The sequence below is a fragment of the Crocuta crocuta genome, unplaced genomic scaffold (assembly GCF_008692635.1).
Source record: "Crocuta crocuta isolate KB4526 unplaced genomic scaffold, BGI_CrCroc_1.0 scaffold85, whole genome shotgun sequence".
NCBI lineage: Eukaryota > Metazoa > Chordata > Mammalia > Carnivora > Hyaenidae > Crocuta > Crocuta crocuta.
In genome coordinates, this window is record NW_027530620.1 from 3866750 (window position 1) to 3892490 (window position 25741).

Below are 25741 nucleotides of genomic sequence, written 5' to 3' on the forward strand. Positions count from 1 at the left end.
AAAACATTAAAAAAAATTTGCTCATTTCATATAGATTTGATTGAATTTTGATTCATGGAAAATTTACATTTTTACTATGAGTTGAGGCTTTTTTTTTTTCTTACTAGAGGGTCTCTTTAGGAACTAGTCTTAAAGATTCTTGTTCTAGGGGCATCTGGGTGGCTCAGTCGGTTGGGTGGCCGACTTCAGCTCAGGTCATGATCTTACAGTTCGTGGGTTCGAGCCCCACGTCCGGCTTTGTGCTGATAGCTAGCTCAGAGCCTGGAGCCTATTTCAGATTCTGTGTCTCCCTCTCTCTCTGACCCTCCCCTGCTCATGCTGTCTCTCTCTCTCTCTCTCTCAGAAATAAATTTAATAGAAAAAAAGATTCTTGTCCTAACTGCCTGAATTTTGTCACTTTAGATTTATGGTTGATTTTCCTTTTCATTCTTAATATCTAATGTGGATCGAAATTTTGTGAATAAAAGGAATGAAATGATTTGATTTCTGCTTTCTTCTGAATTCTTTAAGTACGCTTTTTTGTTTAATTCTGGCCCTGACTTTCACCTGAGATCTTGAACTCTAGAGCTGGACACTCTGGTTTTAAATTGCCATTTTACCCTTCCGTAATTGTATTACTGTGCGCTACCTGTGCCTTAGGTTTCTCATCTGTAAAGTTGGAGATAATACCTATGTCACAGAGTTTTCATAAGGATTAAGTGAGCTCAACAAGAATGAAGTAGTTTAAAACAATATCCAATTATTATTATTATACTTAAGTGTAGTTCTCGTGTTTGTGTGTTTCAATTAATTTTTTTTTACTTATTTCTGAGAGCGAGAGAGACAGTGTAAGCAGGGGAGGGTCAGAGAGAGAGGGCGACACAGAATCTGAAACAGTCTCCAGGCTCTGAACTAGCTGTCAGCACAGAGCCCGACACAGGGCTTGAACCCATGAACCGTGAGATCATGACCTGAGCCAAAGTCGGACACTTAACCAACTGAGCCACCCAGGCGCCCCTGTGTGTTTCAATTATTAATTTCTATTTATAGATCCACATGATCTTATCAAATTCATATACTGGCAAAAACATCTACATTTAAGAGGGAAGTTTATCTGTTGTTATGTCAAATATAGTTTCTTTACATTGACTTATTTTCATTATTTCCTCTGTTTGGTCTAGACTTTCACTTGAGATTTGCTCCTTTCTGCTGAAGTTCATATGCNTTCTCTACCCCTCCCCCACTCAGGCTTTGTCTCTCTCTCTGTCTCTCTCTCTCTCTGTCTTTCAAAAAAAAAACAAACATTAAAAAAAATTTGCTCATTTCATATAGATTTGATTGAATTTTGATTCATGGAAAATTTACATTTTTACTATGAGTTGAGGCTTTTTTTTTTTCTTACTAGAGGGTCTNATATGCTGTTTTTTATGATTAGTTATGATTTTATTTTCATATGTTTTTAGTTCTCAAATCTGAATTAAAAGTTGGTTACTGCATAAGAAAATTAAATTAAGAGATGATTATTATATCCTGATTATTTAAAAGTGGGATCCTTGTATTTAATGTATAAGAAAACATATTTAAATATTTTCTCTTGTATTATCCTTTGTTATTTAGAAACAGACAGGTAGCTAAATGCTTCTGAAACTGTACCATGTCATTATTCTGGTATATTGAACATTTTCTATTAAAATACTAGGCAATGACTTGAATTAAGTTTGTTTCTTGGAAGAAAGGCTCTGTTACTTAGCAACACCTGATGTCCTGGGATGATAGGAAGATACCCTGAGACCACCCTGGAGAAATCTTACTGGCTTTCTTCGACAAGGAAAAGACATTGATGTTTTGATATAGAATTATGAGCAACTTGGGATTCCTTTCTTCAGATAACACTGTCATGGGGGTGGAAAAATCCATGTTTAAAACAAGTGTGGCTGTTCAGCTGATGGGAAAAGGCTGTTCCCTGTCTCCAGTTATGCTCAGCTGATATTCATTAATGGTTACTTACGTAAAGCCCGCTGCCAAGGAAGTATGTTCCTTATATCCGGATCTGATTTGTATTTAGAAATGGAAGGGCATCTAGGTTATGTGGGAGAGGAACTACTGCCACTTGACTAATATATTGTGAAAATCCATGAAAATCAGTATAAAGATTGACTGTTTATCACAAATATTTCCAGAAAATACAGGTAATGGGTATAGTAAGATCCTGGATCACTGGAAACACTTCTAATATTTTGTTGCTGAAAGCTGGTACTTACATAATTGATGAGGGTGTGAATGCATGCTTGCGAACAGGAAACAAAGTATGGGTTATTTTTTCTTAGTTTTAGGGGAGAACTCCATTGGGTGCAAATAAAATAATACTCTTTACCCCACATCTTTAACTGTATTTTTTAAAATTGAAAAAAAGAAGAGAACCATTCTCTGTGCATTTTCTTCCCATTTATCCCTTTCTTCAGCCCCTGGTTTCCCTGGAAACGACTCCCAGCAGCCCCCAAAGCAAATGCCAGGCGGTGTGGGGTTCCCCTGTGGTGGAGCCACATGTCTGACACCGCAGAACGGTTTGTGCCGAGTCAGCCAGAGGAGCTCGACTACGATTTCTCAGATTCTGAATTAACAAGCTGGCATGCAATGTCTTGGTTTTTCAGAGATAAGGGTTCAGTTCTGCTTTTCCCACAAAGATTAACTTTGTTTCCTGCTCCCCTTTTGAAATTCTAGCTCACCTTTTACTATAACTACAGAGTAGAAACAATAATGGAAATGGCAGAAAACATCTGAGATAGGAGGGAGGGAGATAGAAGCAGAAAGGCTGAGACTGAGATTCTAAAAGAAACCTTCTGTATAGTTGAAATATTTCTTAATCCCTTAATCTCCTCATGCTTGTGGAGTCAGAGGTATTCTCCATATTAGATTAGTCTTGTGAAGGACGGATTTAAAGGTTGACTGAAATTTTTATATCTGTGAACTTTCTGATTGACTGTCATGATCACTATAGAAAAAATTTTTGCATTGCATTTGTTATTTACAGACCTTAGCTGCCCATGAGAATCATCTAAGGACCTTGATTCAAAGAGAACTTTATTCCATTACTAAACTTGAATCATTTGTTCAGAATCTTGGCTGCGGGGGGAGCCCAGTCATGATTCTGTACATAGACTCTAATGGTGATTTTTAGGCAGCCAGCCTAGCAAATCTAAGGAGTCTAGGCCTGGGAACCATTATTTGAGCTCTTATAAGGAGATCCTCTTATTTAAAATTCTGCCAGTTCTAGAGGGTCCTGGATGGCTCAGTTGGTTAAGTGTCCAACTCTTGGTTTTGACCCAAGTCATGATCTCATAGTTTTTGGGATTTAGCCCTGGGTTGGGCTCTATGCTAACAGCATGGAGCCTGCTTGGAATTCTCTCTCCCTCTCTCTCTGCCCTTTCTCTCTCATTCTCTCTCTCTCTCTTTCTCTCTATTTCTCTCTCTCTCAAAAACAAATAAACATTTTAAAAAATTCTGTTAGTCTAAGAAATAGCTGTGAGTTGGTGCAATGAGGAGAGCATAGCACCTGAACTCAGCAGACCTGGTCCAAACACTGACTCAATCGCTTTATCTCTCTGTCAGTCCACTCATGTGCAAATGGAATTGTTTACAAAAAAAGTGTGGGAAGGATTCAATGACGTGGTGACCTAGGAAATATTTCTTTCATATAAGGATGAATCATGAAGATTATAAAGATAGTTTCTTTAACTGAGGGAGAAATCGAAAGTAATTCTTTCTTTTTTTTTTTTTTTAATTTTGTTTATTTTGAGAGTCAGGCTCTGCTAACAGTGCAGAGCCTGACACAGGGTCCAACCTTATGAACCATGAGATCATGACCTGAGCCAAAATCAGGAGTCCTACACTTACTGGACTGAGCCGCCCAGCCGCCTCTAACGCACCATTGTGAAGCCACCTCAGTGGCCTACGTAGCATGGGACTAACACCGGATCCAGTGGTGTTACTCCTTCATACCTGCAGAAGCTGTCCCTGCAGCTCCTCAGTATGAATAACTCAGGGAAGAGAATCTGAGGGAGGGTGATACCAGCCACTTCCTCTAGTGATTCCCATTGAGTTCTGTGTGACCACTTCCTTCCTGTCATCAGGGAGGGGGGCTTGCTTCCTGTCACAAGTCTCCATTTTCCTCAAGGTAAACAAATATAAGGAAGAGTAGCTTTGTCACCCACTTACGACTAACTTCAAACCTCAGCATAACTAAATCCTGGAATGAAGTCCTGGTTGATTTTTCTCCTGGCATTATTTGGACCCTGTATCCTCGGCCACTTTATGCTAACATCCCTTTTCAAGGTAACAACCCCATTTTACAAATAAGAAATCTGCTGTTGATGAAGGTTCAGTAATTGGTGGAATGAGGGATGTTAAGTGCCTCTGCCAGGATTGACTGAATTCTGGCCTCTTAACCCCTGCTCTTCCTATTCTGCCACCAGAATGTGTTGATAGAGATGCACCGTTTGTAGCAGTTAATTTGAGTTGTTCATCATCTATGATGGAGCCATATTTTACCAGAGGGTCCCTCTTATCAGTCATCATTTACATGTCTAAGTACTTGAATATATAGTTAATGGCCATGAAGGTTATTTTTTTCTCTCTGAAGGTTGAACAAGTCAGACAAGTTTTGAACCTGGTGGTCTTTTTATATTAATACAACACAGAAGCTTTTCTGAGCATCTTTCTTTTTTAAGTTGTCCAGGGGCAGAGAATTGCATTAAACATAATCTTCATCACATGTTACCATTCGTTGTTGGTCTGCTGGGGGTCCCCAACTGGTTTTCTTTACTCCCTTGTATTCCTGTTTTTCTCCACCCACCATAATTAACCATTCTAATGTGTTAAATATTTGCATCTTTGTGTATGCACTTCCAAGAACCGTATTGTGTTTTTTTCTGCAGAAATCTTAATTTGCATAAATGGTATTACATCGATGGTATTGGCCTACTGTTTTCCTCACTTTATATTCATAACTATTTGAAAATCTCTATGTCACTACTTCCAATTAATTGCTTCTGCCTGCTGATGGTACAGCGTGATGTCCATATTCCATATTTCACCTATCCTTTCTCCCAGTGATGTACAACCGCATTATCTCCAACCCCCCTACTATCTCAAGTAACATCCCCTTAACACCTATGTAAGAAGACTTCATTAGCATGTATATATCCAAGAGTGGAATTGCTGGTTTGTAGAGTATATGTATGCTTCATCTGATGAAATAGTGTGTTCTGATGAAACTGCTGTACCATTCAGCCCTCCCAACTACAGTTTTTTATTGATTTACAGTTTTTCAGGGCCCTGGGGTGGCACACTTGGTTGAGCATCTGACTTTTTTTTTTTAATTTTTGTTTTTAATGTTTTTATTTATGTTCGGGAGAGAGAGACAGAGCATGAGCAGGGGAAGGCAGAGAGAGAGGGAGACACAGAGTCTGAAGTAGGCTCCAGGCTCTGTGCTGATAGAACAGCGCTTGAACCCTCAAATCATGATCTCATGATTTGTGCCAAAGTCAGATGCTTAACCAACTGAGCCACCCAGGCTCCCCATGAGCATTTGACTCTTGATTTGGGTTCAGGTCATGATCCCAGGGTCATTGGGTTGAGCCCCGTGTTGGGCTTTGCACTGAGTGTGGAGCCTGCTCAAGATTCATTCATTCTCTCTCTCTCTCTCTCTCTCTCTCTCTCCCTCTCTCCCTCTCTCCCTCCCTCCCTCCCTTTTCCCCTTCCTCCCTCTCTCCCCCTTCCTCTCCCTCTCTCCCCCATCCCTCTCTCAACTTAAGCACCTACACTCTCTCTCTAAAATAAAATAATTTTTTAAAATAGTCATCATTCTTCATAGTTTTATCACACTGTTTTCAAAGACACAGTCTGTATGATATTTATTCTTTTGGAAGTTTCGTTTATGGCCCAACACACTATTGCTGTAATTGTTCTTGTGTGCCTCCCCAGATGTATATATTTTCTGTCAGATGGAAAGTTCTCTTATATCTATTACTTTGAGCTTATGGTGTTGTTAAAGTCTTCAGTATCTTTTTTAAAATCATCTCTTTCTGCTTTATTACTTTCTGAAAGGTATGTCAAAATTTGTGTTCTATTTGGTTTTCTTAGCTGTAGTGGCATTTAACTTTCTTAACCCTGTCACTCTAATGAACAAAGCAGATGAAAGTGTCCAGGAGTCAGTCGAATCTATAAGACCTCTTACATGCAGTGCCTTCTCAAGGCCCATCTGCAGGGGACCTTAGGACACCTCTGCAGAGTCCCCAGTCAGAATCTCTGTAAACCTTGTACTCTGATTTCTTATCACTCACCCACTAGCCCTGAGAATTTTCAGTTTGTAGCCAAATGGGCTCTCACATGCTCCTCCTCACTCTACCTGCATATGTGCTTCTGAATTCACTATTCCGGAAGCCCACAGAGTTCTTCTCATGACCAAATTCTGTGCCTTATTCAAAATGCTTCTCAAAATATGCTGCTTCCATGAAATGTCTTCTAGACATTTCACTTCTTAAAACTCTAAAAGCACCTGTTGCTCATACAATTAATTCAGTATTTATTCACTGTCCTAATTCGCTAATAAATATTTATTCAGTGACAAGCACTTGTGATGGGAACTTCTATTTAAATAATTGTAGCTGTTGGGGCACCTGGGTATCTCAGTAGTTTGAGCATTCAACTCAGGTTATGGTCCCAGAGTTCTGAGGTCGAGCCCTGAGTTGGGCTCCACACTAAGCGTGGAACCTACTTAAGATTCTCTCTCTCCCTCTCTCCCCACCCCCCGCTCAACTCCCTCACTTGTGCTCTCTTTTTCTAAAATAAAAATAATTTTTGTTGTTTAATATTTGTTGTATTTGTTTCCTTCATTTTGCTGTGTAAGCATCTTGAGGGTCATGTGTGTCCCTCATCTCTATTCATTAAAATACTCACATAGCATATTGTTCTTGATAATTGAGCAACAGAAGCACTTTGAACTTATTTACTTCAATCTTAATATGACTTTTTGCCTATATAGAGAGTAGTTTTGTTACATTCCAAGATTTGTATTTTACTGTATTTTGCTAATTGTGTTCTTTATTATTAATAACAAGTTTTATTTGTAAAAGTTAAGATTCTTTTCTAAAGTGTTTTTTGTTTTAATTAGAGAAAGGGAGAGAAAATGATGGGGGGGGGGCGGGCAGAGAGATGGATCCGAAGTGGACTCCGTGCTAATAGCAGAGAACCCCATGTGGGGTTCAAAGTCATGAACCTGATCATGACCTGAGCTGAAGTCGGACACATAACCAACCGAGCCACCCAAATGCCCCAAGATTCTTTTCAAAATCACTGTGAAGCAAGCAGATTTATTCTTTTTTCTAAAATAAGCAGCCATTTATATGGTAAATTCTTTTAATGTAAATTTCTATACAAAGTATTTTTATGAGTTTAAATTTATCTATCTTAAGGCAGTGTTTGTTAGGTCTGGTAAAGTGATACCAATGGCCTACGCTGTTTTGTGCTCCTCCCCCTTAGCACTAATTATTTGAGTTCAGCTTTGAATTTGTAAGGTTCCGTGTAAGGATAGTGAACCTGCGTCAAGCATTAGACTGAGCATAGAGAGTTCTGAGATAGTCACAGTCTACTCACTGGTTATTCAGCTGAGAAGATGATTGTATCACACTGTAGGTATCAACCTTTGCGCTGCAGCAACACACCTGGCCCAAGCTGGTGCTGTGTGGAGTACAAGACATGCTTAAAGTAGCATCATCCCCCACCCCAATCTGCTGGCATGGGAAGACAGAAGATAGAATAAAAGAATTATAGAATACCTACTAAGTCCTTTAAGGTTTATTTTATTTCATTTCCCCAACATCCATGAAGTGGGTGTTATATGCCCATTTTACAGATGAAGAAGTAGAATTCCATAGAATAAAATAATGTGTTAATTATTGGACATAAGTGGTTGATTTGTGTGTTGAACTCAGATCCAACAGCTAAATCAACATCCTTAATTCCCCCTTGTTTTTACTCATTTAACATGCAAGGACTTTATACCCTTTGTATACTTAAATATAATTATTTAGAATTAATTGTTGGGGCGCCTGGTGGCTCAGTTGATTAAGCATCCTACTTCGGCTCAGGTCATGATCTCAAGTTCGAGAGTTCAAGCCCCGTGTCGAGCTCTGTGCTGACAACTCAGAGCCTAGAGCCTGCTTTGGATTCTGTGTCTCCCTCTCTGCTCCTCCCCCACTTGCACTCTGTCTCACTGTCTCTGTCTGCCTGTCTGTCTGTCTCTCTTTTAGAAATTAAAAAAAAATTTTTTTAATTTTTTAAAAAAATTGTTGGTTTTCTTTCTTACTGGACTGTGAGTCCACGAGAATAGGAATGTTGTCTTTTTTGTTTAGAATGACATCTGTCTTGGCATATAGCTGGTGATCAGTATATATTCTTTTTTTCCCACCCACCCTCTCTCTTTTTTTGGAGGGAGACAGGAAAGCTAGGGTTTCTACCACACTGTGTTGACTCTCTTAGGTAAAAAAATAATGCACAGAAAGTCTGGGCCAATGTGACCTGTACAATCAGAAGGTTTTATGGCTGAACTAACCTCTTTAGATGGAATAATTAACTGGAACCTACACATAAGGCTATTAATGACCTCTACTACTTCATTCTCAGAAAGGGACCATTATGGTAGAGGAATCAAGGTAAAGGTGGGGACGTGCCGACACCTTTATAATACAGATTCAAGTGCTCTATTCAAATTATTTTACCCTTTTTTTTTTTTTAATAGAAAAAATCAGGCAAAGATATGCAGACCTGCCTGGAGAATTGCACATTATTGAGCTTGAAAAGGATAAGAATGGACTTGGACTCAGCCTTGCTGGCAACAAAGACAGGTCACGCATGAGCATATTTGTGGTGGGAATTAACCCAGAAGGACCTGCTGCCACGGACGGGCGAATGCGTATTGGAGATGAACTGTTGGAGGTGAGAGGCACAGATTTTTAATTTCTCTTCTGGTAAGGTGAAGGGGTGAAGGGGGTGATGTGCAGGAAAATGAGGCGATGGGGAAGAATGTTACAAATTATATTTTCTTCGACTATTCAAAATCATTTTCCAGGGGAAGAACAGAAATCACATCGTTGCTTGCAGACATTACTTGCTGCTTGAGTAAAAACTAATCTTGCAAAATAATTTAGGGGCCCTTGAGTTAAAATCTCATGGAAGCCTATTAATAGGATAGGATTGTTTTTAACATAAATTCTGAAATGTTCAAAACTAAATTGTGTATTGATCTACTGAATTGTGTATTGATCTACTACTACTATCTACTCATATTTATCAAAATTCTCTTTAGCCTTAGAATAAACCGTAAGTATGGCATTTGTTTTTGTTGTTGTTATTTAGTTTTTTGGGGAAGGTGTTAGAACCAACAAACCTTTGTGAACTGGTTGTCAAGGCTTGGTTAATATCTGCAAAGTTGGTGATGTGGGCTAAGGCCACATAGATTCCTTATTTATGAATAGGATAAAGGTAAGAAAGGCTAAGGAGACAGCTCATCCTTTGCTCATTACTCTCTAGATGATTTCATCAGTAATCTGAAAAAGTTATTCTTGTTTTCTTCACTTAAAGTCAGGGTGTTTTGTTTTGTTTTTTAAGTTTATTTATTTTGAGAGAGAGAGAGAGAGAGCATGCGTGTGTGTGTTCAAGTGGGGGAGGGGCAGATAGAGACGGGGAGAGAGAGAATCCCAAGTAGGCTCTGCACTGCTGGTGCAGAGGGGATGTGGGGCTCAAACTCCATGAACCGTGAGATCATGACCTGAGCCAAAGTCAGATGCTTGACCTAATGAACCACCCAGGTGCCCCTAAAGTCAGAGTTTCTGTTCTGAGTTTATCTTATTTTGATATTCATTTGCTTGTTGAGTCCTTCATTCATTCAGCTAACATTATTTGAGTGTCTCTTAGAATCAGGCACAGAAAAAAAGATGAATACATCCAGCCCCTTCATTCAGATAGCTCACAGTCTAGAGGAAGAAAACAGACATAAAAAGATCGTTGCCCTGCAAAATGAAAAATATAATAAGAATAGCGGCCAATATATACACGGTATATATTACTAGTGGGGTCACAGAGTAAACTTTGCTGCTGGGTTTCAGGATCAGGCAGTTTGACTTCTCAGCTCTCTGGGCTTTTTTTGTTGTTTGTGTGGTTTTTTTCCTAAATATTTTTATTTATTTTTGAGAGAGACAGAGCACAAGTGGGAGAGGGGCAATGAGAGAGGGAGACACAGAATCTGAAGCAGGCTCCAGGCTCTGAGCTGTCAGCACAGAGCCTGACACGGGGCTTGAACCCACTAACTATGAGATCATGACCTGAGCCAAATTCAGATGCTTAACCGACTGAGCCACCCAGGTGCCCCCTCTCAGCTCTGTTAACCAGTGCATTCCACAGCCTCTTGGATAAGATGCTCCAATGTTTGGACATTTAAAGGACCTGAATCACAGAGGCCCCAAATATCAGACTGCTCACTGAAAATGAGAGTTAGTGATTTTGCATTTTATGATTTCTTCCTCAGACTTTGCCTCAGAATAGAATTCACAGGCACCCATAATCTGACTTGCTTAATACAGCCAAAGCTGGTCACACAACACTGTGCGGCCATTAACATCATGCCTCTTTCCTAAGCCCCGGTGGTTTCTCCCCCTCTAAAAGCTGTTTCCACAAAGAAGTCTTTTGGAATTACTTCTCTGGTTCTTTTGTAATAACAGCATCCTGAAAGGGACCCACACTGCATAGTAGCAGTGACCTGCATAATCATTAATTAAATAAACAAAAAATCAAAGGTGACAGTATGTAATAACCAACATAATTCATCACTTCAAGTTTATTTCCTTTGGCTGATGCTTGGAGATTACATTGATGGTTGTGGTATTCAAGGTGAAAATAGAAACTAATTTACCGAGTTATCACTGGTACTTTACGTAGGTGCTCTCACATTTGTATTCAGTATTCTTAACAGCCCTATCCGGTAAATACTTGTACTGTCCTCATTTTGTGGATAAGTAAACTGTGTAAGTAATTTGCCTAATATTACAGAACTAAATTCCTAAGTTTCAGTAAGAACCCAGACTCACCAGACTCCAAGATTCCTACTTTAAGTGTGCCCTGTGGTACTTCAACCCAAACCCCATATGTTTTAGGTCCATGAGAATCCTGATTTATGATATCCTTATCTTTAGGGAATCGTGTATCTGAAGATAATCTATTATATGCACCTAGACATAGATTTCCTATCTTGTATATATGAAAATGTCCCAAAGGCGCTAATGTAGAACACAAAGATTCTAGTTCTATCTTATTAAGACTCAAGATGGAGGAGCGCCTGGGTAGCTCATTCGGTTGGGCGCCTGACTCTTGATTTCAGCTCAAGTCATGATCTCTTGGTTTGTGAGTTTGGGCTCCCTATCGGACTCTGTGCTGACAGTGAGGTGCCTGCTTGGGATTCTCTTCCTCTGTCTCTGCTGCTCTCCTACTCCCTCCCTCCCTCCCCCACCTCTCAAACAGTGGCCAAATAATGGCCTATGGGATCCAGACCAATAGGAGCACTGGTATATTATTTCCCTGACATTGTATTTGATACAGGTAACAAATGAGCACTGACTGCTGAGTAGTGAATGTGTGTTAGAGTCCACACTTAAAAGTCTATACTGTGTATAGGGCAGCCAGCACTGAACTTGGAAGACCTGCTTTCACTTATCCCAGTTCTTCCAGTTATTAGTTGCATTTCAGAAGGGGCTTAAATAACAAAACGCACTGCACATAGTTGACTGTTAATTAGATCACATTTCCTCCCTTGTAGACAGAAGGTTCAGTCTGTTTTCTATGCTAGAAGCTGAAAGGGCTCTCTTGTCTGAAAAAGGATATTAACATCTTGCCATATTGGACCCCACCTATTTTTTTTTTTTTTTGGACATTCTGAATTTGGCTCCTTTGTTGTTATTCAACAACTTCATCTTCTTGCAGAGATGGAAACAGCAAGATGATTAAACATGGCAGTAAGTTGATCTTCCTCCAATCGCCCTAATTTTTTTCTCTAAAAAAAAAAAAGATCGATAAATATATGTTGGAACATAGATTCTAGCTTCCCATATCTTTGGCTAGTTACTTACCTTCTCTAACCCTCAGTTGCCTCCTTTATCAAATGAAAATTACATATTCAGCAAGTGTCTTGCTGTGCATCTCTCCTGCAAGAAGGAAGGTATGAACAAAGTGCTGACTTTACATCAGTAAACAAAATCCATGGTACCTCTTCTAGAACTTATAATCTAGTTGACTGCATAGCATCAACTTACGAGGGTGTTCTAAGAATTAATGAGAGGGGTGCCTGGGTGGCTTAGTTGGTTGAGCGTCCGACTTTCGCTTAGGTCATGATCCCGCGGTTCGTGGGTTCGAGCCCCGCGTCGGGCTCTGTGCTGGCTGCCAGCTCAGAGCCTGGAGCCTGTTTCAGTCTGTGACTCCCTCTCTCTCTAACCCTCCCTTGCTCATGCTGTCTCTCTCTCTCTCTCTCTCCTAGAAATAATAAATAAATAAATAAATAAATAAATAAATAAAAGAATTAATGAGAAAAGGTAGGTCAGATTTTTGCTGCAGTATCTGGCACAAAATAACGCATGTCAACTGATATTATTTATAAAATAATATTTTCATGTGGATTTGTGTGTTTGGGTTTTTTTTAGTTTGTTTATAGTAATACATTGGCCTCTGAAAGTATGTCCCCAAGGGAAGCCATTATCTTCCTCGATAGCTCCATGTAAGCATCTTAAGAAACTAAGAGAATGGAAACATGCACAGAATGGATTCGTAAGCAGTTATAACCCATCTTCTCATGTGACTTTTGGCTGTAGGTCAGGGATGACAGGAAAAAAAATTGTGTGGGAAACATTTCCCTGGTTTCTTTATATAGCTGAGAAAAATTTTAATCATTTTGCTATGAAATGTGAGGAATTTATATATTGCATGATATCAAATCCAATGTGCTTTTATTTTTAAGGTTTGTTGATTTATTTTTGAGAGACAGAGCATGAGCTGGGTAGGGGCAGAGAGAGAGAGGGAGACACAGAATCTGAAGCAGGCTCCAGGCTCTGAGCTGCAGCACATGCGGGGCTCAAACCATGAGATCATGACCTGAGCCAAAGTCAGATGCTTAACTGTCTGAGCCACCCACATCCTAAATCCAATGTGCTTCTGAATGAGAATAGGAAATTGGTTTCACGATGCATACCAGGAAAGCTAAAAGCCAATGTTAAAATAGCTGTTCTTCGGATATTACAGAGCAGTGGATGGTAGAAAGACACTATGTTGTATGGCAGCCATTTATAGTGGGCTTTTAGGTTACACTTACTAGGTTTCTGGGCTAGAGCAAAGCTTGTATTTTTGCTTACCCACCCACACTCCATTTCATTCTGTGACTTCTTTCCCTGATGAGGTAAAGTTATCTGTGTCTTGATTGTTTTTACAACTCCACCATTTCTTATCATTCTTTCTCATGACTGCTTTGTTGCTATTGTTGTGTTACTACTTTGCTCTGAGCTTCCTTTTATTTATAGTCGATCTGACTTATTTTAGGCCCCAAGATGAGGCTAACTTACAGGAAGTAGAAAAGAGCTTGGTCGAATGTGCACTGTTGCCGCCTTCCTTGAAGTCAGAAGCTCTGTTTCTTTCCCGGAGCCTGTCGGCCACTGATCTCCAGACGCCATTCGCAGCGGTTTTCTTGCTGTGGGACTGCATTGTTAACAGTGCAAGAGCAGCCCAGAGTTCTGTCGATCGATGGCCCAGTTCATGTACAAAAGAGAAATCTTACATTAAACCCCCCAGAAGACAATGTGATTAAATCTCAGCTTCTTTACCCTTTACTGCGATGCTGGTGTGGGGGCTCTGAGTTAATTTCAAAAGGCATTAGCATATAATTACCATGTAGACTACAATGAGACTTGCACCAGAGTATTGGCTTTCCCTGAGCAATTAGTCCCAGAAAATACACAGGCCTGGGCATGGTGCTATCCTATGAATATAGGATTTATTTATAATCTTCCCTACAGTGCCAGTGTGGGAAGAGAGAGTGGATAATGCTGCGTGGGGAATTGGAGTGATTTGCCGGGTTAGAAACGCGGCCAGAAACAGCAGTGCGGGTGGCACAGGACCCACAGTTGACTGGGCCAGCCTAGAGAGCTGCGTCTCCTCCGGCCCCCACGCCCTGCGCCACCGCACACCCATGGATGTTAGCCTTGGAACATTTGCCTGCAGGATAACCAAAGCTGGGTGTTGTTCTTTTCCACGTGTCTAACGTGTTTACTTAAGAACCACTGCAAATAAAATGAACAAATACTTTCCGTATTTGCCAGGGATGAAGGCGTAGAACCACAGGTAAACCTGGATCTTAGTGTCTTGTTATGTTTATTTCATAAGAGGGGGAAAAAAAAAACCCAGAAACTGTAAAACTTCAGTGACTGGACCAGGGTCATGTAGCTGCTTCGTGGCAAAACTCCTGCCAGAGGGCTCTTAACCACCACCCCGGTCTCAACACTGGTTCTTTGTCTTCTGCATGTTGCCAGTGAATTATTTTTGAAATCTTTTGGAAGACTTAAAAGACTTAGAAGTGCAGTAGAATGGTAAACAAATCCCTAGCTTTTGTGCAGCCACAGATAAGATTCTTTCTAATTTTCATTCACATTTCTGTCATCTTAGATTGGCTTTTTTAGATTATTGCCGTATGTAGTTGTAATTTTATGATGTGCTTCTTCTTTTTATTTTTTTTTAGTGTTTATTTTTGAGAGAGAGACAGAGTGTGAGTGGGGGAGGGCCTGAGAGAGACAGGGAGACACAAAATCTGAAGCAGGCTCCAGGCTCTGCGCTGTCAGCACAGAGCCAATGTGAGGCTCGAACTTAAACAGTGAGATCGTGACCAGAGCCGAAGTTGCATGCCTAATTGACTTAGCCACCCAGGCACTCCCTGATGTGTGTTCCTTAATGCAATAAAATATCCCATTGGAGAAACACTAGTTTGAGGAGCAGAGAGAAGACTAAAGGAATGCAAAATTGCAATAAAATTATTTTTCCTAGGTTTATTAAGAGGTAGGCTTATAACAGCTAAAAGTGCAAAAATAAACTGACCAAATTTTTTATTGTGTCACTGGTTTCATGACTATTAAAACATATTTTACATTTTTATTATTTTTTTAATGTTTTTTAAAAAATTTTTAATGTTTATTTACTTTTGAGAGAGAGCACAAGCAGGAAAGGAGCAGAGAGCAAGAGAGGGAGGCACAGAATCGGAAGCAGGCTCCAGGCTCTGAGCTGTCAGCTCAGAGCCTTATGTGGGGCTTGAACTCACAGGCCACGAGATCATGACCTGACCCAAAGTCAGATGCTTAACTGAGCCACCCAGGTGCCCCTTTAATGTTTTTTTTTGTTTTTTTGTTTTTTTAATTTATTTCTGAGAGAGAGAGGCTGCATGGGCAGGGTAGGGTCAGAGAGAGAGGGAGACACAGAATCTGAAGCAGGCTCCAGGCTCTGAGCTGTCAGCACAGAGCCCGACGTGGGGCTCGAACCCACGAACCGTGAGATCATGACCTGAGCTGAAGTTGGACGCTTAACCTACTGAGCCACCAAGGCGCCCCATATTTTACATTTTAAATAAGTAATTTGTTGTGTGTCTGTTATCTCAGTTCACTTGTTGTTAAAACTTGACAAAAAATGACCTTCCCATATGCAAAGCTAAAGTGACCCCATTTGGGAACTTTTACAATAGGCTAGAGCCCAATTCACAACTCTGAAAATCAACAAAAGAATGTAGCCAGCCTCACACAGAAAACAGTCATGGGTCCTCTCCTGTGTGTGTGACATTTTTTTCTTCAGAGTGGAGCTCCCTGATTATTACAGCATGTAGTCAATAGCTATCTGTGTCTTGGTAAATCATCTTTCCTATTACTTAGATTACCATATACTATTACTATATATAATAATACTATTATTGTGATATCCAATATGAATTACAAAAAGATGTACTCATTAGGAGAACATTTGGGGGTAGGAAAGCTGTGTTGGGAATTGAGTTTACATTGAATACTTATACTGTTTTTGAGTCAATGCTAAATTCTTTATGAGCATTATCCTAACTATTATAACACACCAATGAAAGAAGGTGTTATTTTAATCCCCATTTTACAGATAAGGAAACTGAGATGTAAAGGGGTAGAATCAATAGGCAAACACTAACTTTTCTGACTCTAAAGCTCTTAAGTTATTTCATTGTGAATTAATCATGATTCTAAAAAGTATTAAGTGGGGACTCCTGGCTGGCTTAGTTGGTAGTGTGTGTGACTCTTGATCTCAAGGTTATGAGTTTGAGTCCCACTTTTTTTAAAGTCTACTTAAAAAAGTGATAAGTGAGGAGCGCCTGAGTGGCTTAGTCGGTTAAGTGTCTGACTTTGGCTCAGGTCATGATCTCACAGTTCCTGGGTTTGAGCCCTACATTGGGTTCTGTGCTGGCAGCTCAGAGCGTGGAGCCTGTTTCAGATTCTGTGTCTCCCTCTCTCTCTGCCCCTCCCCCGCTCATGCTCTGTCTCTCTCTGTCTCAGAAATAAATAAAAGCTATTTTTAAAAAGTGTTAAGGGAATCTCTCATCATTTTGTAGTTTGGGTAGATCTAGATTAATGTAGTTATTCTAGGGTGCTAGTTTAAAATATCTGAAGTAGTCTCTCACAATGCAATACCATGTTACTCTTTATCTTCTTAAAATTGAACACTGCTTTGAATTCAATGTAAGAATGCAGTCAGTGAAATTACAGCCATCTCTCAAAACTCAAAGAAGAAGAAAAAATCCATTGTTGAGGTTTTTCTTGTTCATTTTGGGAGCTTCTATGAACTTCATAATTTAAAACCTTTCCCCCTCAATACCATTGTAAAGGTAAGATTTTATTTTCCGACTGCAGGAAATATTATATAAGACATGGCTCATATTGAGTGGCCTCATTTCGCTCTGTATTTCTTGTCCTGAAGTCTTAGAGCTTTATCTCTGCCCTTTTCGTTTCTGTCTCTGGCTTATTGGGGGAAGAGTTTTAATTATTTTGTCACACTTCATTGTCTTTATACTGCTGAAATATTTAGGCTAAAAGTCTATGTTCTTACTGATCTTTGAGAGGAATGGCAATCACTTAATTTTTATTATCGCAGTCCTCATAATCACTCTACAAAAGCTTTATGTGGGATTTCTGGAGTGAACCACATTGTCTTAAAATCAGAGACAAAGTGCTGTGAGAGAGAAAGTGCCATGGAGGCAGAAAGTAAAAATGAGGATAATCAAAGAAACATAGGTTAATGTGGAAAGAAGATAAAAAGAACAGGGAAAGGAACATATGTTGAGGAGAAAGTTGCCATTTGGAACGAATAATTGGTCTTCAGCAGTGTGTCTCCAGACTCTCCTTTCTGTAGTTTTCCCTCAGCTCTTACGTGACGTATTGGGGTAATTCTCCAGGCCCCTGTTCCCTGCTTTTTCCAGTTTCTTCTCTACTTCCTTCCAGTCCTGAAATGCAGTCTAGAAAGATAGTCTCTTGGATTATGGAGAAGGGTCTCCTTGTATCACCCTCAGCAGATAACTTATGCTGTGTTTTGCTCCATTTGCACAATGGAAGCTTCTTGTAGTCGCTGTACAGTCTTAAGGCCTGAAGCCTGAACGAAAAGTGTTAATGACATTCTTATTCCGGGTTTGACTTCCTAACAATATCAGACAGCTGCTTAAACTCATCGTAATTGTGGTTGTATATGTTTCAATTACAGTTTTTAAGAGGTAGGCCTAAAATCAGTAATCCAACCTGAGAATCTGATGTTCTGTCCCGAAGAGTAGCCGTGAGCCTGTTTCTCATTATTTTAAGTCAGGAAAGTTGATGCCTTCATTACACATGAATCCCAACTCCCCTACCACCACCAGTTTTCTAAAATATTACTGAAGTGCAATAAAAATAAGTGCACATAAATAACACAGTCTTGTTAGGATATGAAGTGTCTGCTGCCACCCGACAGTGTGATGCTAACACTGTTGTGCTGTGAGCAGTGACACGGTTTCCAGTTTACTACGCCGGCATGCAAACTGCACATCCTTCTCGCTGCTGCAGAGTGTCTGGTTTCAAGCACCACCCTGCACGTCTGTATCTGGAATATGCCCGGGACTTTTCCCTCACAATATTTAATTTAAAATGTTTTATCGTGTAGCGAGGATGCAGATATAAAATCTTCCTATATAAACATTTACTGGAAAATACTGTATTGAGAGTGTATGCAAGTCCTATGAAGTGTGAGTACTAAAAATCAAAAGGCACTCCATTAGGAAAACCTTACCTGGAAGGCAGACCCATATGTGGTTTTCCTCCTTTAAAAATAACTCCTATTATGGATATTTTTTAGCATCTATAAGGTATGCAGAATTATGTCATGAAATCCTTCTGTATAGCCGTCACATGGTTCAGCAGTTATCAACACTCTGTCATTTCTGTATCACCTATACCTCCATCTATCCACGCCTATGCAGTTATTATTTTTATATTTGGGAGAGAGGGATAAAGTGTACAGAAAAAGAAACACAGATATTCTGTGTACAATTTTGACAATTACGTACACCCGAATAATCCAAATATCTATCCTTGTCATCTCCCCAGAAATTGTTTTCATGTACTTTCCCACAGTAATGTTTTACTCCCATCCTGACAGGCAAATGCTGCACTGATGTTTTGTTTTGTTTTGTTTTCCTTTCACTAGTTTGTCCTATTCTAGAACTTCACATATATGGGATTATATAGTAGGTACTCTTTTGTGTCCAGCTTCTTGGACTTCGCCTGTCTATGATTCATCTGTGCTGTTGTGTATGTTAGTAGTTTGTTCCTTTTTATTGCTGAGTAATATTCCATTGTATAACTAACACAATTTATCAGTTTACCTGTGGATGGACTTGTGGATTTTTTGCAGTTTTGACTCTGGAAACATTTGTGTGACAAGTCTTTTTGAGGACAACTGTTTTCCTTTTTCTTGGATAAATATTAATGGTAAATTAGTGGGATACAGGGTAGTTGTGTGTTTAACTTAAAAGAATCTGCCACAGCTTTTGTCCAAGTAGCTGGGCCACTAAACATTCCCACCAGCAGAATGAGCATTCTGGTTGTTCTACAACCTTAGCTCCTCCTTGGTGTGTAATGGTTTCTCATTGTGGCTCTAATTTACTTTTTCGTTTTTAGAGTTCATTTATTTATTTTGAGAGAGTGCACACACAAGCGGGAGAGAGAGAGAGAAATTATCATCTAATTATGTGTTTGTTTTTGGACTCTCCAGTTCTCTTTTATTAATCTGCCTATCATTTATGCCATTACCATGCTGCCTTGATTACCATATCTTTATAGCAAGTCTTGAATTAAGGTACAGTCACTAAGTCCTCATTTTGTTATTTTTGAAAATTGTATTGTCTATTCTAGATCATTTGAGTTTCCATATGAATCTTTTTTATATTTAATTTATTGTCACATTGGCTTACATACAACACCCAGTGCTCATCCCAAGTGCCCTCCTCCATGCCCATCACCCATTTTCCCTTCTCCCTGACCCTGCATCAACCCTCAGTTTGTTCTCTGTATTTAAGAGTCTTATGGTTTGCCTCCCTCCTTCTCTGTTTGTAACTATTTTTCCCCTTTCTCTTCCCCCATGATCTTCTGTTAAGTTTCTCCAGATCCACATATGAGTGGAAACTTATGATATCTGTCCTTCTCTGACTGACTTATTTCACTTAGCATAATACTCTTCAGTTCCATTCACATTGCTGCAAATGGCAGGATTTCATTCTTTCTTGTTGACAAGTAGTATTCCATTGTATATATAAACCACATCTTTTTTTTTTTTTTTNTACATTCCCACCAACAGTGCAAGAGGCTTCCCATTTCTCTACATCCTCGCCAGCATCTATAGTTTCCTCATTTGTTCATTTTAGCCATATCAGTCTTAAAACCAACTTGTAAATTTCTACTTTTTAAAAAAGTCAGCTGGGATTTTGATTGAGATTGTATTGAATCTAAATTGAATCTAGTTTAATTTAGGAAGGCTAGACTTCTTGACAATATTGAGTCTTCCAAGTTATAAATGTGATATCTCTCCATTTAATAATTTTTCTGAAGTGTTTCATAATCTTCAGTATAGAAGATTTGCATTTTCACTTAAGTGTATTCCTATGTATTTCATGTTCAGTGCTCTTGTAAGTCGAATTTTTATCCTTTCATTCTGGTTTGTTCTAGCATATAGACATACAATTGATTTTCATGTATTTGTATATTGACCTTGTATCCCAAAATCACACTAAACTAACTTATTAGTTCTAGTAGTTTTTCTTGATGCCTTAGCATTTTCCAGAGGTAACTGATCATTTCATCTGTATATAGGGAGTTTATTTCTTCCTTTTCAGTCATTATGACCTTTATCCTCCTTCCTTCTTTCATTTTCTGCTCTGTCTCTCTTTTGTGCCCTAGTCTCAGAAACCATTTGGTGTTGGATGATTAAATAAGACCTTAGCTGTATGTAGGTTTTTCATAGATGCCCTTTATCAAGCCAAGGAAATTGCTTTCCATTTCTAATTTGATAAGAGCGTTTTCCTTTTAAATCACAATTTGACATTATATTTTGTCAAATGCTGTTTGTGCACCTACTTTGATTATCTATATATGTTTTAAAATGAAACTTATGTGTCACACAAAAAGACACTGACTAATGGTATAGTCCAAACTTCTTATAATATTCAAAGTCTTTCAAAGAGACACCTTTAGAAATTTTTTTTAGTGTTTATTTATTTTTGAGGGAGAGAGAGAGAAGGAGAGAAAAGCACAAGTGGGAGAGAAGCAGAGAGAGAGGGAGACACCAAATCCCAAGCAGGCTCCTCCAGGCTCTGATCTATCAGCACAGAGCCAGACCCAGGGGCAGGGCTCAAATTCATCAACCAAGAGATCTTGACCAGAGCAAAAGTCTGACACATAACAGAATGAGCCACCCAGCTGCCCCCCAAGAGAGATCTTTGACCTCCCTTTCCAGCTACTGCCACTGCTTCACTGTTCTATGATCCAACTACGTTTAGATACTTAAATAAGTCCTCAATACAAATGAGTATTTCTGTCATTTCATTCTTTTGCCCATGTATGTTATTCAATATATTTCCACAGACATTTTAAAGACCTAGCCCAACTGTTTTAGCATAAGTTCATGACATTATTTTTGTTGTTACCCTAAATAAAAATCAGATCTCTTCTTTGTTGTTTAAATGCTTCTTAACTTTCAGTAATTGATCTGAAATTCAAAGGTGAGGATGACAGAATGAAAAAACAAGTATACTAGTTATTATTTGTAACAGTATACTACTTTCTATAAGAGAGATATCTTGTAATACCAGATTTTTTTTTTTNTGTTGGCCCCAGATTTTTTTTAATTAACGGTTTTTCTCAGATAAATCCCTTAATCTCTTTTGTCATCTCTTAACTGTAAAATGGAAGAGTGGTTAGCAATATCTTTAGAACTCTTTCATACTTGGGTTTCCTGGGTGGCTCCCTCAGTTGAGCATCCGACTCTTGATTTTGGCTCAGGACATAACCTCACAGTTTCTGCGATCAAGCCCTGCATCAGTGAGGATCCTGCTTGGGATTCTTTCCTTCCCTCTCCCTCTGCCCCTCCCCTTGCTTGTATGGTCTAGTTCGCGCTCTCTCTCTTTCTCTCTCTCTCTCAAAAATTAAGAACTCTTTCAGACTTAATGTTGTGTGATCCTGTGATCTAAAAGTTTGCTTCTCAAACTTCAGCACATAATTTAGCCTAAGGAATTTCTGATCTCTATTCTGGGGAACATAAAACTGCAAATCCTTTCTCAAAAATTTAAGCAAATAAATCTCTTTAGCTCTGTAAGTTGCTCTCAACCAAGTTTGTGTGTCAGAATCATAGGAAAGGTTTGCCTAAATAACAACCCTCTACCCCATCCTTTTAAATGAGAATCTCCGAAGGTGGAACCTGAACCTAAGTGTGCTTTTAACTGGTCCATATATAACAAATCTTATTAGGATTCTAGATGTGAATTTTTGCTTCTGTCATAGAAAGACATCAAATGTGTCCTGGAATCCACAAAAGGCAAAGGGAGAGACCCTTATATGGCCCATAGTACTTCCTGCCCTTCAACTTGAGAGTCTCTGTCTCCATGCTGTCCCTTTTAAATGCCAAGAGAATAGGATTGACCTAACATAGGGGCTGTGACTGGAAAAATTAGGGCAGGAGAATAAGATTTTTGAGCTGAAGGCTCAAGATTTTGTGCAGTATTTAAATATAATTTAAAATTATTTTGACCCTAAATTTTATTCCCCATCCTTATTTATGTTTCTGACTATGATTGAAAAGTCTTAGGTTAGCAAATAGATCTTAATTCTAATTGATTGCCTAACATACTGAGTTGTCATAAAGGTGTTACTTCTTACTGTTGTTTTTCTCCTTTTAATTTATAGATTATGCTTTTTTTACATGATTTTAGAATAACATGTAATCATAAAAAAATTCTAACGGTACTGGTAAAAGAAATAATCTTCCCTCTTTTACCTTTGTAATACTACTCTAGAAATAACCACTGTCAACTTACCAGCTTTTCTATCAATCTCATACATAGTCACATACATTGTGCAAACAGATTTTAAAGTTAGTGTACATAAACAGAATCATAATTTGCATACTTTTTTTTACTGAATATGTCATTTATGATATATATTATTTAGATGTCAGTACAAATAATACTATAACATACTGCTGTATATGTCTTTGTGCAGTTGTTTGGATATGTGGCATAAAAAATATCAAATCATCTTCCTTCAGTGTTACACAAAATTTCCGCTCCTCTAACAGCTTGTAGAAGAAGTTATTTCCCGCCCCCCAAATCTAGCAAACAGTGGATGTAATCAGACCATAGCCAATCTGCCAGGTGCAGGTTTGTTTGTTTTTTTTTGTTTTTGTTTTTTTGAGTTTTCTTTTGTTGTTGTTTATTTACTTTGGAGAGAGACAGAATCAGAGAGACAATGCGAGTTGGGGAAGGGTAGAGAGAGACACACACACAGAATTTGAAGCCGGCTCCAAGCTCTAGGCTGTCAGCACAGAGCCCTGTGTGGGGCTCAAACTCATGAGCTGTGAGGTCACAAGCTGAGCCGAAGTCAGCCACTTAACCAACTGAGCCACCCAGTTGCCCCAGATGCAGTTTTTTTTTAATTGGAAAAAAAAAAGTCTTTACATATATATCATACATATACACATAAGGAAGTGACTGAGAAAACAGGCTACACTCTGGTGAGGAAGGTTTTGAAGTTGACCCTTGGATTTTTATCTGCCTTCACCATTTTAGAATGAGAATTGAGTACTGGGGAATTATTTTGGACAGGGAGGGAGGTGGTTGGGCTACGGGTGATTAGGATGAGTCCTTAGCCAAGTAGCAGGAGTCCCATGGCATGTCACCCATTCCAGCCCCTTACCTGTTGGAAAGAGGCTTTGGGATCAGGGGATGCAAGTTTGGATTCTGTTTCTGCAAATGTCTTACCTAGAATCCTTATACAAGTCCCCAAGTTTGAGTCTCAGTGTCCTTGTTACAGAAGCACAGGAGCAGCTACCTTGCCTCCCTGTCATGCAGAGCAGTGTGACAGTGCCAGACTCTCTATGAAATACGCTTTCAAAGCATCCAATGCACATGATCTAATCCTGACTCGGTAGGCTGCAGGACTGACTCACTGACAAGATTTGTGTCGAAAAAAAAAATGCTTTTAAAGGAGAAACTGGAGTTGGGAGGAGGGGTGTTACGAACTTTGATGAAGTCCTTAATGATTAACTGGGTTTGTGGCTGTTTATGATATATATTATCATATATATCATATATGATATGGGGGCGTCCAGGAAAATACTTTGAAGGCAAGAGGAAAAAGTCTAAAAACAGAGGGAATTGGAATAGAGCTCTAAGTAGATCATCGTATGAAAGAAGCAAACGTTAAGCTGGGCGTTAGTCGTTTGGGAGAGGTCTTGATTCATAGCATGTACCAATTTTTGGAAGAAGGGATTCCAGGTCAGTGGTCAGCCGAGTCCTGTTCACTCTTGTGACTGACAATACCGCTAGTACGGGTAGGTCATAATGCTTCAGCCTCCTAGGGAAACACGATTCCTTTGCAATATGAATGAGCTGTTAAGAGATTGCACTTCTGCCTTCATTTACATATTCCTTCCTATTTTGGTCAAATGAACCAACCTGTAGCAGCTGGGGCAACTTCCACAAAAACACTAAAAATCAGAGCAACATATAAACATATTTCTCTGCTCACTTCCTTGAAGTCAATATTTTTCAGAATCGTCAAGGTTTAGGACTCAAAAGAGCAACCTGTTTTGGGGTGCCTGAGTGGCTCAGTCGGCTGAGCTTCCAACTTCAGCTCAGGTCATGATCTCACAGTTTGTGAGTTCAAGCCTCACCTTGGACTGTGTGCTGACAGTGCAGAGCCTGCCTGTGATGCTCTCTCCCTCTCTCTCTGCCCCTCCCCGACTTGTACTCTTTCTCAAAATAAACAAACTTTAAAAAGAACATCCTGTTTTCTGAATATATCAAATTTAGGGAGATGTGAGCTACATATTATTATTACTTTGCCTTTAGAAGGTTGTTCAATTTAGTTAGATTTGTTTGAGAGAAAATAAATCTCACACGTAAGCCTTTCAAATTACTGTGTTCCTGTGGGAACGTTGTACTTCACAAGAAATAGATTACAGTGAAGTTGCACACCTCATTTCAGCACTGCGTTGTTAAACTGAATCCTTAAAACCTGCTCCTTTGCCCAAAGTTTTAAATTATTGGAGCTTGATGTGTCTTATCTTGTCTTTTTGAGAAAACAATGTGACAATTTTGTTCAGAAATACTTTTTCTTTGGGGCACCTGGGTGGCTTAGTCAGTTTAGCATCCTACTTCAGCTCAGGCCATTATCTCATGGTCTGTGGGTTTGAGCCCCACATCAGGCTCTGTGCTGACAGATCAGAGCCTGGAGCCTGGTTCAGATTCTGTGACTTCCTCTCTCCTTTCCTGGTTGTGTTTTCTCTGTCTACTGAAAATAAACAAACAATTTTTTAAAAATATTTAAGAGAGAGAGAGCACACAAAAGCAGAGAAGGGGTTGGAGACTCTAGATGCTGGCAAGGATGTGGAGAAACGGGCACCCTCCTACACTGTTAGTGGGAATGCAAACTGGTGCAGCCCCCCTGGAAAACAGTGTGGAGGCTCCTCAAAAACTTAACAATAGAACTCCCCTATGACCCAGCAATAGCACTGCTAGGAATTTACCCTAAGGATACAGGGGTGCTGATGCATAGGGGCACATGTGCCCCAATATTCATAGCAGCACTCTCAACAATAGCCAAATCATGGAAAGAGCCTACGTGTCCATCAGCTGATGGTTTTTCTATACAATGGAATACTACATGGCAATGAGAAAGAATGAAATCTGGCCATTTGTAGCAACGTGGATGGAACTTGAGGGTGTTATGCTGAGCGAAATAAGTCAGGCAGAGAAGGACAGATACCATGTTTGCACATATAGGTGGATTAGGACAAAGTTAATGGAGGACCATGGGGGAGGAGAAGGGGAAAAATAGTTGGGGAGAGGGAGGGAGGCAAACCATGAGAGACTCTTGAATGC

The 25741-nt window shown here is 39.4% G+C and overlaps 1 protein-coding gene across 4 annotated transcripts in view; it reads left to right on the plus strand.

Moving 5' to 3' along the window:
* Positions 1-25741, plus strand: part of PATJ (PATJ crumbs cell polarity complex component) — a 391357-nt gene that overhangs the window by 178584 nt on the left and 187032 nt on the right. For all 4 annotated transcript variants that reach the window (XM_077768086.1, XM_077768084.1, XM_077768085.1 and 1 more), the window contains one exon: positions 8777-8973. In XM_077768086.1, coding sequence (XP_077624212.1) covers positions 8777-8973 — 197 coding nt within the window. The remainder of the gene's footprint in view (positions 1-8776; positions 8974-25741) is intronic.